We start from the raw sequence: 16,724 nt of genomic DNA on the forward strand, positions 1-16,724 counted from the left end.
TTGTCATGAAACAATGACACATAATCGAAGGCTTCACGAGTATGAGACGCACAGCTCACTGCCATCGTGCAAGATCCATGCCATACTTGCTACACCAACCTCCATCACAAGGAAACCACAAAATATACAGGTTGTTTACACTAGCCTATACAAAATGTCTTAAAAAACATCCCTCCTCCCCACCCAATACTATACTGTACATAAGTGGTCTCTACAGCAATCCGCAACCCATGTACACACAACCTCCTCCATGAACCCCCACCAATTATTTGTCTCACATAAACTCTCCTACCCAGAGATGTGAGTTCACTTTGACAGAGTGTGATGTGGCTGCCATTCCCCTTGGTACTGGCACAAAATGTGACTTGTAAACAGTTCAGTTTACCTTTAGTATACTGCTGCCCCTTCCACCCAACACACTTACTTACACAACAAGTCATCAAATTAACCTCAGTAAAAGGCTTATGGAAGTACCTAGCTCCTGGATTTCACATTACATCAGGTTCATGTCCACAGGAGCCAGAAACAACAACAGTAACATCAACAACAGCAGCCAGCTAATAACACCCACCCACACACATATAGCCTACAGTGAACTGCGTGTGTGTGTGCTAAGTGTGAGTATCAGTGTTTATATGAATTTTAGTGTCGGTGTCAGTGTGTGGCTCCAGCAAGCGTGTCACAGCTTCCTCCAGTTGGAAGAGATGTGGGTCGTCAGCATGGGGTGCTTCCTCTCGCATGAAGCTGGCCAGGCGGAGGAGGTATTCCCGATTGGTGCCTGATGGACCCTGGCAGCTGACAATCTGTTGTGCCATCTCACAGAGTGGTGCTGGACCCAGGAACAGGCTGGGGGTACTACTGCCCACATACACCAACACACGGTCTGGCAACTCCTTTCCTCCTGGTTCAAACATTGGCAAGAGTGCCCGGCAGTCAAAACGACGTTCTCGCACATCCAGGCTTGCAGTGGTCTCCCCTATGTTGTCAGTGACGTAGTAGGCGACTCCCCACACCCTTGCCTAAGCCACACCAAACTGCATTGACGATGTGAATGGTTACCCTCGCCCACACACATTCCAAACACTAGGTTCTGTTGTTCCTACCCCTCACTGAACTGGCAGGCTTCAATATACAGTTACTGTTTATGCACACTGAGCTTAATACAGACAAAGTTTATGGAACTGATAAGAAGTTAATGGTGACTCTGTACAGTTACTAAATACCTTCACCCCATGGATGTACTGTACTGGCACATGTGCAGTACAATATTTATCCTGGCTGAGGCAAATAATTTTCTTCATCCACAGAAAGAACAGTCAGGTTGAAATGTGTACAAATAACAGTAATCTCCTTAACCCCTTCAGCCTATTAATGTATGGTACTGTGCTTCGTATTAATTTTGGCTAACATCAGACCATTTAAATCAACTTAGAGGAGACACTGGGTCAGGGAACTGAACTTTTTTCCTGTGCTGACATTGAACCACTGTGTTGGGCAGCCAGCAATATCATGGAATGAGCAGAATAGTGCAGCACTAGGCACACTCTTATGTAATACCAACAACTTTCCATTCATACCATACATAAATCCTTCCATAATCCTTCCCTCTTCACTTCATAATACACTTTTTCCAAATTCAAGAATACCATAAACCTAACCCTAAGAGGCAGCTTTGGTCTTTTGAATTTGTTTTTATTGTTTACTGTCACTTTAAGTTTTAATGTGGGCAGTAATGAAATGGACACGAAGCACACCACCCCAAGCCAGGTCAGAAAACTGATATCCATAATTCATTGGCCAGGGCAACAGTGAACTGGAACACAAATTAACCTTTTGACTGCAGTGTAGGCTATATATGTGAACTGAACAAAAGTGTCTGGCACAGACTGGAATAAATGACAGTGTTCGTGACTCTTAGCCATGGTTGAAGTAGCTAGTTATTTTCTTAGAACGAAATATTTCTTTGAGCTGAAAATCACATGACAGTTGGAATATAATACAAATTTCGTATATTGCAGCCATAGAGTCAAGTGAAATAAAAAACTATGGTTATTGTCAGTTAATGATAAATTGTACTATATTGGTACTGATTTCTGTCAGCTTCTTTCTGTGAACCTTGCAAGTTTTTTCTTTTGATCAGCAACATATGATTTTATTCAGCTTAAGAGGGAACTACTATACAGTATTACAATTTAGTATAAAGTAGGTTTGGAGGCTAAGATAATGTTTACCTCAGGGTCATCGGCAGGAACCAGGGTGGCCACACGTCCAGGCTGCAGGATAAAGACTTTTTAGTGTATGAAAACAAGTACAGTGTGTGTATATATATATATATATATATATATATATATATATATATATATATATATATATATATATACTGTATTAAGATTGTTAGGCTTTTGGAATGGTCAGGTTTCGAAGGTCTTGAATATTATGTGAATACCTGTGTGGCTCATTTTACTGGACATGATGTTGCTAGTTCTCCAGTTTTTGTACATGCTCTTTCCATGTTTCTGGCCCTACCTCACCCCTCTCTCAGGTGGGAAGAATGGTCAGGATGATGATGATGATGATGACAATAGTGGTAATGACGTTGACAACGATGATGATGACAACAACAACAATGATGGTGATGATGATGATGATGACAAAAAACAGCTACTGTACTTGTTTCACTTACTGTCTCACTCTCATCTTAAATGTCGAGACCAACTGCCTAGCTCCGGGCTCCTATGCTCCTCTTGGGGCAATGTAGAATTGGATGATGGATGGATACAGAATGAAAAACACTTCAGTAAGGATAATTGTTGTTGTCCTTGGTGTAAATGCCACTAAGCTGTTGAAGATGAGGATGTGTGTTGAGGGTACATAGAATTTTGAAGGTTTTGACTCCTCTTTTTCTGAATCCTTGCCAGCCCACTAAAAGAGAGGAAAGCTTAGTGGTGGTAAGGACAGTGATTACAAAAAAGGCAGTAGCTACAGTGTACCGTAATAGTGGAGATGATGATGATGAAGATGATGATGATGATGGCAATCACGATGATGTTGACGCTGATACTGATATGACAGTCAAAACAGTAATGACTACAGTAATTATTATGGTGATGTTTAAGGTGACACTGATGATGATATTGGTGATAATATAGATAATAACAATAATATTATTGATGATGACAATATTGACCATTACCTTGTCATGAGTGCCACGGTGATCGACACTGGCCTGCCAGAATCTGCGATGGTACCCCTTAATGTAGCCCACCACACGTTGGCTGTATGCAAAATCCGCCTTCCACGTCAGCGATCCGTACCCAAACACCCACATGATCTGTTAGGCACCACTGGGTTAGGTTTACTGGAGGATAAATATTTGTCTGGTATTTCACCTCTTCTGCTTCTCACTTTCCTCTGGTGGTTTAAGTATTCCTAAGCTGAGAGAGGCTTGGTTTGCTCCTATTACAGTACTTCACCTCTTGTATGTTATTGTCACTTACCCCTCCTGGCTAAGGGTCTGTTGTAGCTACTTCATGGGGCTAGACATGTATCCCACAATACAGTAGTCCCACTTTCATTGCTCTCACATTTTCACCTTTCTGGTTCATGCCATACCAAAGTCTTACAGCTGTAGCTATGTTAATTTATGCACCAGCACACCATCATGCCATTCTCGTACAACCACCGTACTGTCCTCAGTTGTTTTGTATCAGAACCTCTGTAGCACTGGCCACTTTTCATTCTTAACTCTCTTGCTGCTGTTGGGACACATGGATGTATTTATTCAGGTTTGACACTAGAAGATTCAGTAAAATGAAAGAAAGCATACAGATCCACTGCATCAAAAACTATCCTGTTTTTTCCCCAGTACCCAGCAGTTCTGCTGTTGGCACACCTGGGAATCTTATTTAGACTAACACCATACAATTTTGTTTAGTCAAGAGAAACCCAAGCAGTCACTGGTTTATGTCACTAAACTCGCCACTACTTTTACACGCTTACATCTCTTCTGTCACTGCATTGAGGTATGGCAAATCTCCTCCAGTGATATTTGGGATCAGGCCCCCAGATCAGACAGACACACAATCAACCCACTCTTGTAACTGCAATTTGTTTATGTTGGAAGAGGGACAAGGTCACTGTAGAATCTTCCCATGTCTCTTGTTCCTCCTATGAAAAGAAATACCGGTACCGCAGTTATTATAGAAGAAAATTATTGTCTGTTTTGTTTTACAGGAAGGACAAATAAATGAGACTGATGGCTTTTCACGACTAGTTCTTGCTAAAACAGATCTAGTTATGACAGGGAATTTCTCATGTCTGAAAATCTGGGTCAGGGAAAACTTACACACAGGTTGGCAGGGAATGCGAGAGGCAGAGTTATGGTAATGATGTTAGGTGAAGATTAATTCAAACATTCCGTATGTAGGTTAAGATGGTCATGTTGAGAGAAAGGGGGAGGTTGGCTGGTTTAGAAAAGTCTGTCTGTCTATCTGTCTATAGCCCGACACTCTAATCCCGCAAAGGGTAACCGCAGACAAAACACTTCCAAGTCGCTCTGTCACTCACCATTTGACTTCCCTCCCGCCTCCCTCATATAAGTCACAGATATGAAAGGGGAGGGGAAACTGCTCAGGGGTGGGTTGAAGAAGACAAGGGGGATAAGTCCAGCATGGAGACCTCCTGTAAGGGGACTGAGAAGGGAAAAGGTTCAAGACTGTGATGGAGAACTGCCATCAGGTGAAAAGACCAGTATGTGCTAGCGTAGTTAGGGGTCTCTAGGATGTAAAGGTAATTGTATTGTATCGTTTATAAAGGCTCCAACCTTCTGTACATATAACAAAGACTGCCTGTTGTATTGGTAAAAGCTGTTTGTATGGCCAAGGAGTTCCAAGGCTGCAGGTCACTAGTCACAGGGGCAGGAGTTCATCCACATAAAACCTCTCAAAGCTGATGGCATATGAACCCGGTACAGTGATGATTGGTGGAGTCCCTGGTGACACTGATACCACAGAAGAGACTTACTGGACCTCAAACCAGTTCACACTTCACATGGTTAGGTTAGTATGGGTTACAGTAGGTTAGGTTAGGGTAATTACAGTAGCAGGTTAGGTTAGCTTGTTAGGTTAGGTTATAATTAGGATATAGTTTTGTTGCTTTTCTAGGCTATCAGTTACTATACACTATTTTCAACAGTAATAAGATGGTTTGGGACATGTTGAGAGAATAGAAGTCAAGAGTTGGGTGCATCATCATCATTACTTGTAGGGTAGAGTTAACAGCTTCCACCTGGACTTATTATTTTCTTTAATTATCAGGCAATTTATATACAGTATAAGGCATCTCATTAAGGACTTTACATGGTTATATCTAACCACTCCAGTCTTAGAAATTTCTCAGCTAAATAGCCCATTAGTAGTCAGATAGCTGCAAGAATAAAGCAAAAAAAACAAAAACAAAACAGCTACAGTGATTCAAGTTTAAGACAGTTAAGATACATATATATTTTTTAAGCCTAACCCAACCTAACCTAATTATTATAACCTGACTCTCGTTATGTAACCTGTTAACTGATTAAACTTGGGGAACCAATTCAGGTCATCTAACAAAAGTAACCTAATTAGCCTAACTGAGAAGTGTGACTGTCCGAAACTGCGATAATACCTAGTTAACTATGAGCCTTTTACTTTAACCTGGCTTTTTTTTTTTTTTTTTTTTTTTTTTTTTTTTTCTGGAAAAGACAATGATATGGCTCTACATTCATTCCATAGCACTTCTTCATGACTGGCCGTATATTCTGGTATTACTCTAGTACTGTACAACGACTTAGCATTCAAGATGGAGAGATGACGTTGTTAGACCAAGTTTGAGTAAATGCAGTACTGTCTAAAATTACCTGTTATTTGTAGCCGAGTAAGGTATCCAGTGTCGATATGTTCCTGTTTGGCGCCGAACTATTCTCTTGCCTAATTTCGTGTGGATATTGTTTACCTTCACCCATTAGCTACCAAACGCTACAATTTAGTGGAAACACACACACACACACACACAATCAAGTTAGTTAATATAAAAAAAAAAACTGCAACACAATAAACTTGACCACAATGAATATTAACAACAACTTGTAAACAAATGCGTCAAAATTATATAATGAAATCCTGCCACATCTCAGTCTAGTCCACATATTGACTGATTGAAGTATTTATTTGTGTAAAGGTAGAAATATTTCTTAAACCAGGAAAATTATAATTAGGTATATATAAAAAAAGGTAGTATCAAGGAAGTTGGGGAGTTGGGATTATGTGCGACTACAGTAGTATGTATGCACGAGTATGTATGTGTGGATGTGTGTATATTTATGTATGTATGAATGTGTATGTGTGTATGTATGTATAAATGTGTGTATGTATAAATGTGTGTATTTATGTATGTATGAATGTATGTGTGTATGTATATAGGTAGGTAGGTAGGTGTGTACAGTATATGTATGTATGTCTGAATATGTGTATATTTATGTATATGTGTATATATATGTTTGTATGTGTGTGTATTTATGAGTGTATGTATGAATGTATGTGTATGTATGTATGTATAAAACGTGCCTAGGGAAAAATAGTGGAGAAAATGTTGATTCTCTCTCTCTCTCTCTCTCTCTCTCTCTCTCTCTCTCTCTCTCTCTCTCTCTCTCTCTCTGAAAGTTATCACCCTGTGTCCTTCAGCAACAGGTGTGCTTGGAAGTGAAATTGAAAGTGTTAGGTTTGGAAAAAGTAATGGAGAGAGAGAGAGAGAGAGAGAGAGAGAGAGAGTTGGTAGCCGAGTGAAGCATTTCCAAGAAGATTTGGGTATCATTACTATTTATATTCTGGAGTCCTTGTGTGGAGATAGATAGATAGATAAATAAACAGAGAGAGAGAGAGAGGTGGAAGAGGAAGAGGGTGGAAAACTGAGGAGGAACGGAGAAAAAGCGAGGAAGAGTGGAGAGAAATGGAGGAGAAAGGGAGAGAATCGTTACAGGGAGGACAGAAACGGAAGAGGAAGGGGGAGAGAGAGAGAGAGACAGGAGGAGGAAGTGAGTGACAAAGTGGAGAGACAAAGAGATAACAGGAAGGAGAGAGAAACTAAGAAGTGATAGAGAGAGAGAGAGAGACATAAGGTACGGTAAGCTACATAATCAGCTAACGGAGACCTTGCCACACTTTCTGAGTATTGCTGGCACACTCTCTCTCTCTCTCTCTCTCTCTCTCACACACACACACACACACACACACACACACACACACACACATTACGTTCCTAAATCAAACGACAGAATGGCAGAGGAACGTAAAATAAGAAATGGAGAGAGAGAGAGAGACGAGCAGAAAAAAACTCGTACTGAAGGGATTAAGGCTCTATCTATCGTATCTATTGTCTCTAACTTATCTATCTATCGTGCTGTCGTAGTGAAGGGGTTAACCAAGGCTCTATCTATCGTATCTATTATCTAACTTATCTATCTATCGTGCTGTCGTAGTGAAGGGGTTAACCAAGGCACTATCTATCGTATCTATTACCTCTAACTTATCTATCTATCGTGCTGTCGTACTGAAGGGGTTAACCAAGGCTCTATCTATCGTATCTATTACCTCTAACTTATCTACCTATCGTGCTGTCGTACTGAAGGGGTTAACCAAGGCACTATCTATCGTATCTATTATCTCATCTATCTATCGTGCTGTCGTAGTGAAGGGTTTAACCAAGGCTCTATCTATCGTATCTATTACCTCTAACTTATGTCTATCGTGCTGTCGTACTGAAGGGGTTAACCAAGGCTCTATCTATCGTATCTGTTATCTCTAACTTATCTATCTATCGTGCTGTCGTAGTGAAGGGGTTAACCAAGGCTCTGTCTATCTTATCTATTACCTCTAACTTATGTCTATCGTGCTGTCGTACTGAAGGGGTTAACCAAGGCTCTATCTATCGTATCTGTTATCTCTAACTTATCTATCTATCGTGCTGTCGTAGTGAAGGGGTTAACCAAGGCTCTGTCTATCGTATCTATGAATCATATGGCCAGAGTCGGACACATAAGAATGAATAAATGGAAAATAAATGAATAATAATAAATGAACAAAATAAATGCATACTAAATAATAAGTAAATCAACAAATAAATAAATAAATAAATAATAAATGAATAAATAAAGAAATTAGCCAAAAAATTAGTAAATAAATAAATAAATAAATGAGCAAATAAATAAATAAATAATAAATGAACAAATAAAGAAATTAGCAAAAAAATAAGTAAATAAATAAATAAATAAATGAGCAAATAAATAAATAAATAAATAATAAATGAACAAATAAAGAAATTAGCAAAAAAATAAGTAAATAAATAAATAAATAAATGAGCAAATAAATAAATAAATAAATAATAAATGAACAAATAAAGAAATTAGCCAAAAAATAAGTAAATAAATAAATAAGTGAACAAATAAATGAATAATAATAAATAAATGAACAAATAAATAAATAAATGAATGAACAAATAAGGAAATACATGAAGAAATAAATAAATAATAAATAAATGAACAAATAAATAAATAAATGAATGAACAAATAAGGAAAGACATGAAGAAATAAATAAATAATAATAAATGAGCAAAAAACAAATGAATAAGTAAATAAATGAATAAATAAATAAATATATACGGTATATAAATAAGTAAATATAAATAAACAATAAAATCAAAGATAAGTGATTTTTAAAGTTGAATAAAATCGTAATGAAAACTACTTAATAAATAAATAAATAAAACACGAAACTGATAATAGTGAAATGAATAATAACTAATAAATTGAAAAATGCGTAAATAACAGACGAAGGAATATAAAAATAAATGTAAATAAAGACCTAAAAACACGAAGCAGTGAGTCATTATCAGATAAATAATAAAGAAGCACATACATAAAATAAGGAAATAATAAACAAATAAATAAAACACGAAACTAATAATAAAGTAAATAATAAACACGAAACTAATAATAAACAAATAAATAAAACACGAAACTAATAATAAAGTAAATAAATAAATAAAACACGAAACTAATAATAAAGTAAATAAATAAATAAAACACGAAACTAATAATAAAGTAAATAAATAAATAAAACACGAAACTAATAATCAGATAAAACACGAAACAGTAATTATAAAGCAAATAAATAAATAAAACACGAAACTAATAATCAAATAAACAAATAAATGAAACGGTAATAATAAAGCAAATAAATAAAACACGAAACTAATAATAAAGTAAATAATAAACACGAAACTGTAATAATAAAGCAAATAAATAAATAAAACACGAAACTAATAATAAAGTAAATAATAAACACGAAACTAATAATAAAGTAAATAATAAACACGAAACTAATAATAAAGTAAATAATAAACACGAAACTAATAATCAGATAAAACACGAAACAGTAATTATAAAGCAAAGAAATAAATAAAACACGAAACTAATAATCAGATAAAACACGAAACTAATTATAAAGCAAATAAATAAATAAAACACGAAACTAATAATAAAAAATAAACAAATACATTAAACGGTAATAATAAAGCAAATAAATAAAACACGAAACTAATAATAAAGTAAATAATAAACACGAAACTGTAATAATAAAGCAAATAAATAAATAAAACACGAAACTAATAATCAGATAAAACACAAAACGGTAATAATAAAACAAATAAGTTGATAAATAAAACACGAAACTTATAATCAAATAAACAAATAAATAAAACACGAATTGCTAATAATAAAACAAATAAAACTAATAAAGAAAACGAAATATTACATCAAAATAAATAGATAAAACACGAAACTTTTGCCTATAATAAGATAATTAAAATAAATACATCTTTAATTAAAACACGTAACTACTTAATAAAATAAGGAAAAATAAAATAAAAATACGAAACAGTTAATAAGAATAAAAAATAAAATAGTCCATCCATCCATCCATTGCCAGACGCCATGTATCCCAAACGGGGTGGTCAAGCGCTCAGAGTTATAGTAATTAAATAGAAACACGAAACAGTTAATAAAGATAATAAATAAATAGAAGCACGAAACAGGTAATAGTAATATAACTAATAAAACATACATATAATAAATAAATGAAACGAAACTAATAATGAAATAGATAATAAAACACGGAACACTAATAATCCAATAGAATAAAACGCGCAGCAATAAAAATCAAACAAACAAATGAATAAATAAATAAATAAATGAATAAAAGTCTAAGGAAGTCCATCTACCTATTTATTGCCAGACGCCTTCATCCCGTAAGGGGTGGCCACAAACAAATCGCCTTCATGCCGCCCTTTCCCCCACCATTTCACTTCCCTCCACCCGGCTCACACGCCCCCTCTCTGTCATACCTCTCCACTCCATCCCTCCATCTCATCCTGATTAAAGAGTGTATGTGACGGGAGTGTGCCAGTTCCGTCAGGTAGTAGCAGGAAAACCATAGGGGGGAGAAAGTAACCGATTAGTGATAAATAAGAGACCAGTGTTATTGGTGAATGGATTTTTTTAATTTGAAATATTTTTAACATTTGGTTCTCCTGCCTATGTACAGTGAGCGCCAATAGTCGTGTCGCGGTTTTGTTCGAAGATTAAATGTAACTCGTGAAACATTATGAACCTTCCGTATGAGAGACGGCGGAATGCAGCAGATGTTTAGCCCGTCAGCTTATGTTTTCACCATTTTCACACGACTATTGGCGCTCACTGTACAGTTGCGTTCATGAGTTTCGATACACGTATTATCTATTGAAGTGCTCACTGCCTCTGGACTGTGGAGCTTTTGCGCTTACTGCCTAATACACTGAACATAATTTGACCGGGTAGCAAGTGGAATAGTTCAACATCCTACCAGCGGTGGACAAAACACGACTACATGTGTATCGGGACTCATGAACGCGACTGTACATCTTAAAGAGTGTATGTGCCAGGAGTGTGCCAGTTCCGTCAGACAGCAGCAAGGCAAGTCCTAGGAGTATAGTACCTGAATAGCGATGTGTTAACCTTTGCTAAGAAGTTACTTTCTGAGAAGTTGCTGAGACGAAAGATTATAGTGTTGGGTCTTCTTCCTGGTACTGTACACCTCGGAGACCTGCCAGCGCCTCCACGAATTGACTCTCTCTCTCTCTCTCTCTCACCTAATTACGTGTCAGGTACCTACCAACATAATCACATCTGCTACTAATACTACAACAACAACAACAACTAAAACTACTACTACTACTACTACTACTACTACCACCACTACTACCACTACTACTATCACCACCACCATCACTGCTACTTCTACTACTACTGCTACAACTACTATTACTACTGCTGTTACTACTGCAGGTGTTCCTACCATCACAACCACTCACTACCACAGCTGCCACTGCAAGCCATCACTATTACCACAGTCACCACAACCACTACCACAACCACCACCACATTCACCACAACTACCACACCCTCACCATGACAGTTTTAGGTCTCCTTGAAGCTCCGCCACATATGCTGTTAATTTTGCCTCTGACTTCATTCTCTTTAGGGCTTAATTATCGGTTCTTCGTTATTATTATTATTATTATTATTACAGTATTATTATTATTATTATTTTATTATTATTACTATTATTATTAGTAGTAGTAGTAATAATAGTAGTGGTATTATTTTTATTATTGATTTATTATTGTTATTATTACTATTATTTTTATTATTATTATTATTATTATTATTATTATTATTATTATATGTTTTATTATTTTTATTACTATTTTATTATTATTTATTATTATTATTATTATTATTATTATTATTATTATTATTGCCTTACACAAAGACAGTGTGGATATATGTATGCATGTAACTATTTATTTATTTATTTATATTTATTTATGTGATGTATAGAATCGCCCTTCGTTTTTTAACCCATTTAATAACTCATTTATATTTCCGATGTTTAATTGACTCAGTTATCACGTATTACTGTCCCTCTTCTGCGCTAGGGTGGGAAATGAGATCCGGATGATGATGATGATGATGATGACTGTCACTTGTTATCAGGGTTTGTTAAGTTATTTCTTGGAAGTGTGAGTTGGAGGGAGGGTAGCCTGTTAGCAGAGGACAAGGTGACGTGGAGGTGATTTGTTTTTGTGACCTTACGGGATCCTTACGGGATCAAGGCCTCTGAGTGTAGATAAATTGGTAGATAGAGACATTGATTGGTAGATAGATGGATGGATTATTTCGATGCATTTTTAGATCGATAAATTAGATAGATAGATTATTCAGATGGATAGATAATACAGTAACAAGTCTAATTAAAACAGAAATCCCTTACTGACAGCGTAAAAAAAAAAAATAAATAAATAAAAGGAGGAAGAATATCACCTGTAGCACATTCAGTAATTACACAGGTAAAAATGAAATGCAAAAACTCGTCTATTGGTAAAAGGATATTATTAAAAAAAAATCGATGAACTGAAAATGGAGTCAGGAAAGGTGTAAAATGGTCATTTGTCAGTTTCAGTGTTTAATAATATTCTTGTAAGGAAAGTGAAATCGTGTAGTGATGAAAAAAATGATAAATAATAGGCCTAATAACAATAATAATAATAATAATAATGATAATGGACCTAATAGCAGTAATAGAAAAATAATAATAATAATAATAATAGGTCAGTGAATGTACAGTGAGGTTGGATGGTGAGGAATTGGAAAATGTGAGTACGTTTAAGTACTTGGGTAGTGTGATGAGTAAGGATGGAGGTTTGGAGGGTGAAGTGCTTGAAAGGGTACAGCAGGGAAGAAAGGTTGCTGGTTCTTTGAAAGCAGTGATAAGAAACAGGGAAGTGAGCATGGAAGTGAAAAAGTTACTACATGACAGTATTGTGATACCAACTCTAACGTACGGAAGTGAAGCTTGGACGTTGTTGGAAGGACACAAGTCAAGAGTGAGAGCCGTGGAAATGAGTTATTTAAGAGGAGCCTGTGGAGTCACATGGAGAGACAGGCTGACGAATGAGGTTATAAAGGAGCGTTGTGGTGTTGATGTGGATGTGATAGGAAGCGTTATGAGGAACACACTGAGGTGGTTTGGCCATGTGGAGAGGATGGAGGGTCAAAGACTGACGAAGAGAGTGTATGTGAGTGAGGTGGAGGGGGAAAGAGGGAGGGGGAGGCCGAGGATGAGGTGGAGAGATGGGGTGGAGAGGTATATGAGAGAGGGGGGTGTGAGTTGGGAGCAGGGGAGTGAAATGGCGGGGGACAGGGCGACTTGGAGGCGATTTGTTTGTGGCCACCCCAAACGGGATTGAGGCGTCTGGCAATAGATAGATAGATAGATAATAAATAAGAGCCGTCCCGTGGTGAAGGATTGTAAGAATGTAAAATGAAGAAGACGAAGGAGGAGGAGGAGGGGAAGAAAAAGGAGGAGGAGGAGGGCGAGAAGAAGGAAGAGGGGAAGGAGGAGGAGGAGGAGGAGGAGAAGAAGAAGGAGAATGGGGAGGAGAAAAAGAAGAAGAAGAAGTAGGAGGAGGAAGAGGAAGAGAAGAAGAAGGAGGAGGAGAAGAAGAAGGAAGAGGAGGAGGATGAAAAGAAGGAAGGGGAGGAGGAGGAGGAGAAGAAGAAGACGAAGGAGGAGGAGGAAAAGCAAATCACCCGACCCAGTTTCATTATTTACATTCGTCACAGAAGAGTCACTCCTTAAAGAAGAAAATAGTGACAAAAGGTAAAGGAAATAATTGGACGAAAATAAAAGCGACGCCCTGGTAGTAAAGGAGTCAAAAGGAAGGTGAAGAGTATAATAAATCACGTTGGGTAGTCACGATGCGTCAGTCTCCATCGAAAAAATATATATAAAAAATGTTCCTGGCTATATCTATCTCCCTGTCGATCGTTTAATAGTAGTAGATGGCAGAGAAAATGAAAGATACATTCCCATTGTGAATTTGTCAAAAGGAAGGCGAAATGTCAGCTTGGAGAGTCACATTTTGTAGTCATCAGCGAGAAATACAACAAAATTTATCCTTTTATCTCTCAGTCTGTCTATCTATTTATCTATCTCATTTACCTAGTGCGTAGAGGGAAATTTTAAGATCCATGCCCACAGTGATGAATTAAAATGAAGGCAAAGTATTTTAAAAAAGTGTCACCTCGGGCACTGGCGTTGTTTTCATTCTTCATCGGAAAATCTATCAAAATCTATCTGTCTTTCCCTGCCCATCTATCTATATGTCGTTTAATAATGGTACGTTTTAATTTTAAGATACATATCCATAGTGAAGAATTAAGTAGGTAGGTGAAGTAGTTTAAAAAGTCACCTCAGGCAGTGGAATTGTTGACATTGTTGCTTTCCCGCGCTTTTTTCCATCATGGCCGACCCCGACTTCATCGTCGATAAATCTGACATATTCTGTCTATATATATCTTAAGTAATGTATCTATCTGTCTATATCTATCGTTAAAAGTAATAAAAAATTAGATATATCCCCACAGTGAGGAATTAAAAAGGAAGGTGAAATATTTTAAAAAGTGTTACCTCGGTCAGTGTTGTTTACATTTGATTTCCCGCGCTTTTCTCCTTCATCGGCGACCCCTACTTCGTCGAAATATATGACAAAATCTATCTGCTACTATATCTATCTCTTGTCTATCGTTCATTAGTAGTAGATAGTAAAAAATAAATAAATAAATAAATAACACGATACACCCCATAATGAAGAAATAAGAGGGAAGGTGAAGTAATTAAAAAAGTGTTACCTCGGTCAGTGACGTCATCCATCATGGCCGACTTCCTTTGATCTCCTCCCACCCCCTGTTTTTATACCCAGTGCCCTACAGCCTTGGCCAGCACTCACGCCGCCTCCTCCTTTTATCTTTATGGTTTATCTGGCCTTATCCCTTGCCATTGTTCATAGCTGAGGAGTGTTTATGAATTACTAGTATTATTGTTGCTGATGATGGGTAATATAGCTGCTTTATTGTCGTTCTTAGGTAGTTATGTCTTTTTTCCTCCCATATATAGTAGGTTGGGACGTCCACCATCCACTCACTTGGTACAGTTCTGCCGCCAAGTGACTAGACCGAGTGAAAAGCCAAATGATTACTTGTAACCCAGGAAACCATTTACGCTGGGTGGTAACCATATAACCAGATAACGCCTGGTAGTCTAGTGGCTTAGGGCGCGTCAACCGGATGGGATCTTTTAAGGGTTTACATTTAGGGCTGATTGAGGTTTTTTGCTTACATGATGCCACCCAGGGAAGGGAGACTGGTCACTCATAGGTTTATCGCTCACATGATGCCACTGAGGGAAGGGAGGCTGGTCACTCGTGCCTTAAATATCAGGACGGAGTAGCCTAGCCTCGCCGTCCTACGCCCCTGTTGAAACGAAATAATTATTGTATGATCAGATAGAAATTCTTGCATCATTGTAGATAATGTTGATTCTCTCTCTCTCTCTCTCTCTCTCTCTCTCTCTCTGTTGAAACAAAATAATTATTGCATGATCAGATAGAAATAAGGTAATGTTAATTCTCTCTCTCTCTCTCTCTCTCTCTCTCTCTCTCTCAGGTGTATAAGCTCATCATCCAAAGCAGTAAATCTCCTTGCCCATAATTAATCAGGGGAAGAGAGAGAGACAGAGACAGAGAGGACAGATTACAATGTCGTTGGCTTTATAAATCTCGTAATGCTATGTGGAGAGAGAGAGAGAGAGAGAGAGAGAGAGAGAGAGAGAGAGAGAGAGAGAGAGACATGCCAAAAGATAGCCAAGATTTCAAGGAGAGGGCCAATATGGAAGGCCTTCAGGGGGTGATGTGGCCCCCAGACCTTCATCTTGTGTTGTTGTGGTGGTGTGGTTGTGGTGGTGGTGATGTTGTTGGTGGTGGTGGTGGTGGACTGGTGGTGATGTGGTGGTGGTGGTGGTGTTGCTGATGGAGGTGTGGTGGTGGTGGTGATGTTGTTGTTGTGGTTGTGGTAGTGATTGTTGTGGTTGTGGTGGTGGTAGTGATGTTGTTGTGGTGGTGTTGTTGTTTGGTTGTTGTGGTGGTGGTACAGTAAGTTGTTGTTGTTGGTAGTGGTGGTGATGTTTTGTTGTTGTGGTGGTGATGTTGTGGTAGTGATAGTGTTGTGGTGGAGGAGGTGGTGATGGTGATGTTGATGGTGCTGCTGGTGGAGGTGTGGTGATGATGTTGTTGTGGTGGTGGTGAAAGTGGTGGTGATCCAAGCTGATGTGGTTTTCCTTTGATGCAGTCCACGGCGTGAGAGAGAGAGAGAGAGAGAGAGAGAGAGAGAGAGAGAGAGAGAGAGAGAGAGAGAGAGAGAGAGAATGCGATAGATAGATAGTCAGAGGGAGGGGGGGAGAGGTAGGTAGGTAGAGAGAGAGAGAGGTGGGGGAAGAGTGCAGTAATCGTAGTAACCCCAGGCTCATCTGAACGTGCACCCGGTGGAGTGCAGGCTGAAGTTGCTTTCCCTCTGCAGTCCACCAACCTAGAGAAGAGAGAGAGAGAGATTCCTACAACCAGCCAGTGGAGATGCCTAGTTATATCAGTGCCACTAGCAGGGAGGAAGGGGGGAAGGGAGGGGCGTGGAGGGAGGGAGGGAAAGTGGGGTGTGGGGTGAGGGAGGGAGGGAGGGGAGTGTGGTCAGGGTAGGAAGGGTGTG

The 16,724-nt window shown here is 38.1% G+C and overlaps 1 protein-coding gene across 1 annotated transcript; it reads right to left on the reverse strand.

Moving 5' to 3' along the window:
• Window positions 1-611: 611 nt before the first annotated feature.
• On the reverse strand, window positions 612-3,328 carry LOC145400824 (putative glutathione-specific gamma-glutamylcyclotransferase 2). The gene is made up of 3 exons (XM_080273260.1): window positions 3,194-3,328; window positions 2,232-2,273; window positions 612-1,019 (listed from the first exon to the last, which is right to left on the reverse strand). The coding sequence occupies exons 1-3, from the start codon at window positions 3,326-3,328 to the stop codon at window positions 612-614; spliced, it is 585 nt and encodes a 194-aa protein (XP_080129386.1).
• Window positions 3,329-16,724: the final 13,396 nt, after the last annotated feature.

This window comes from Coenobita brevimanus, chromosome 53, assembly GCF_032717465.1.
Source record: "Coenobita brevimanus isolate Jiangsu-jjx chromosome 53, ASM3271746v2, whole genome shotgun sequence".
NCBI classification, from domain to species: Eukaryota; Metazoa; Arthropoda; class Malacostraca; order Decapoda; family Coenobitidae; genus Coenobita; species Coenobita brevimanus.

Bases quoted from the DNA above. Each gene is read 5' to 3' on its own strand.
- LOC145400824 (XM_080273260.1), bottom strand. From the start codon at position 3,328: ATGTGGGTGTTTGGGTACGGATCGCTGACGTGGAAGGCGGATTTTGCA. The intron at 2,274-3,193 runs GTAATGGTCAAT...TTTATCCTGCAG, and splicing joins ACCGTGGCACTCATGACAAG to CCTGGACGTGTGGCCACCCT. The intron at 1,020-2,231 runs GTAAACATTATC...GGTGTGGCTTAG, and splicing joins TTCCTGCCGATGACCCTGAG to GCAAGGGTGTGGGGAGTCGC.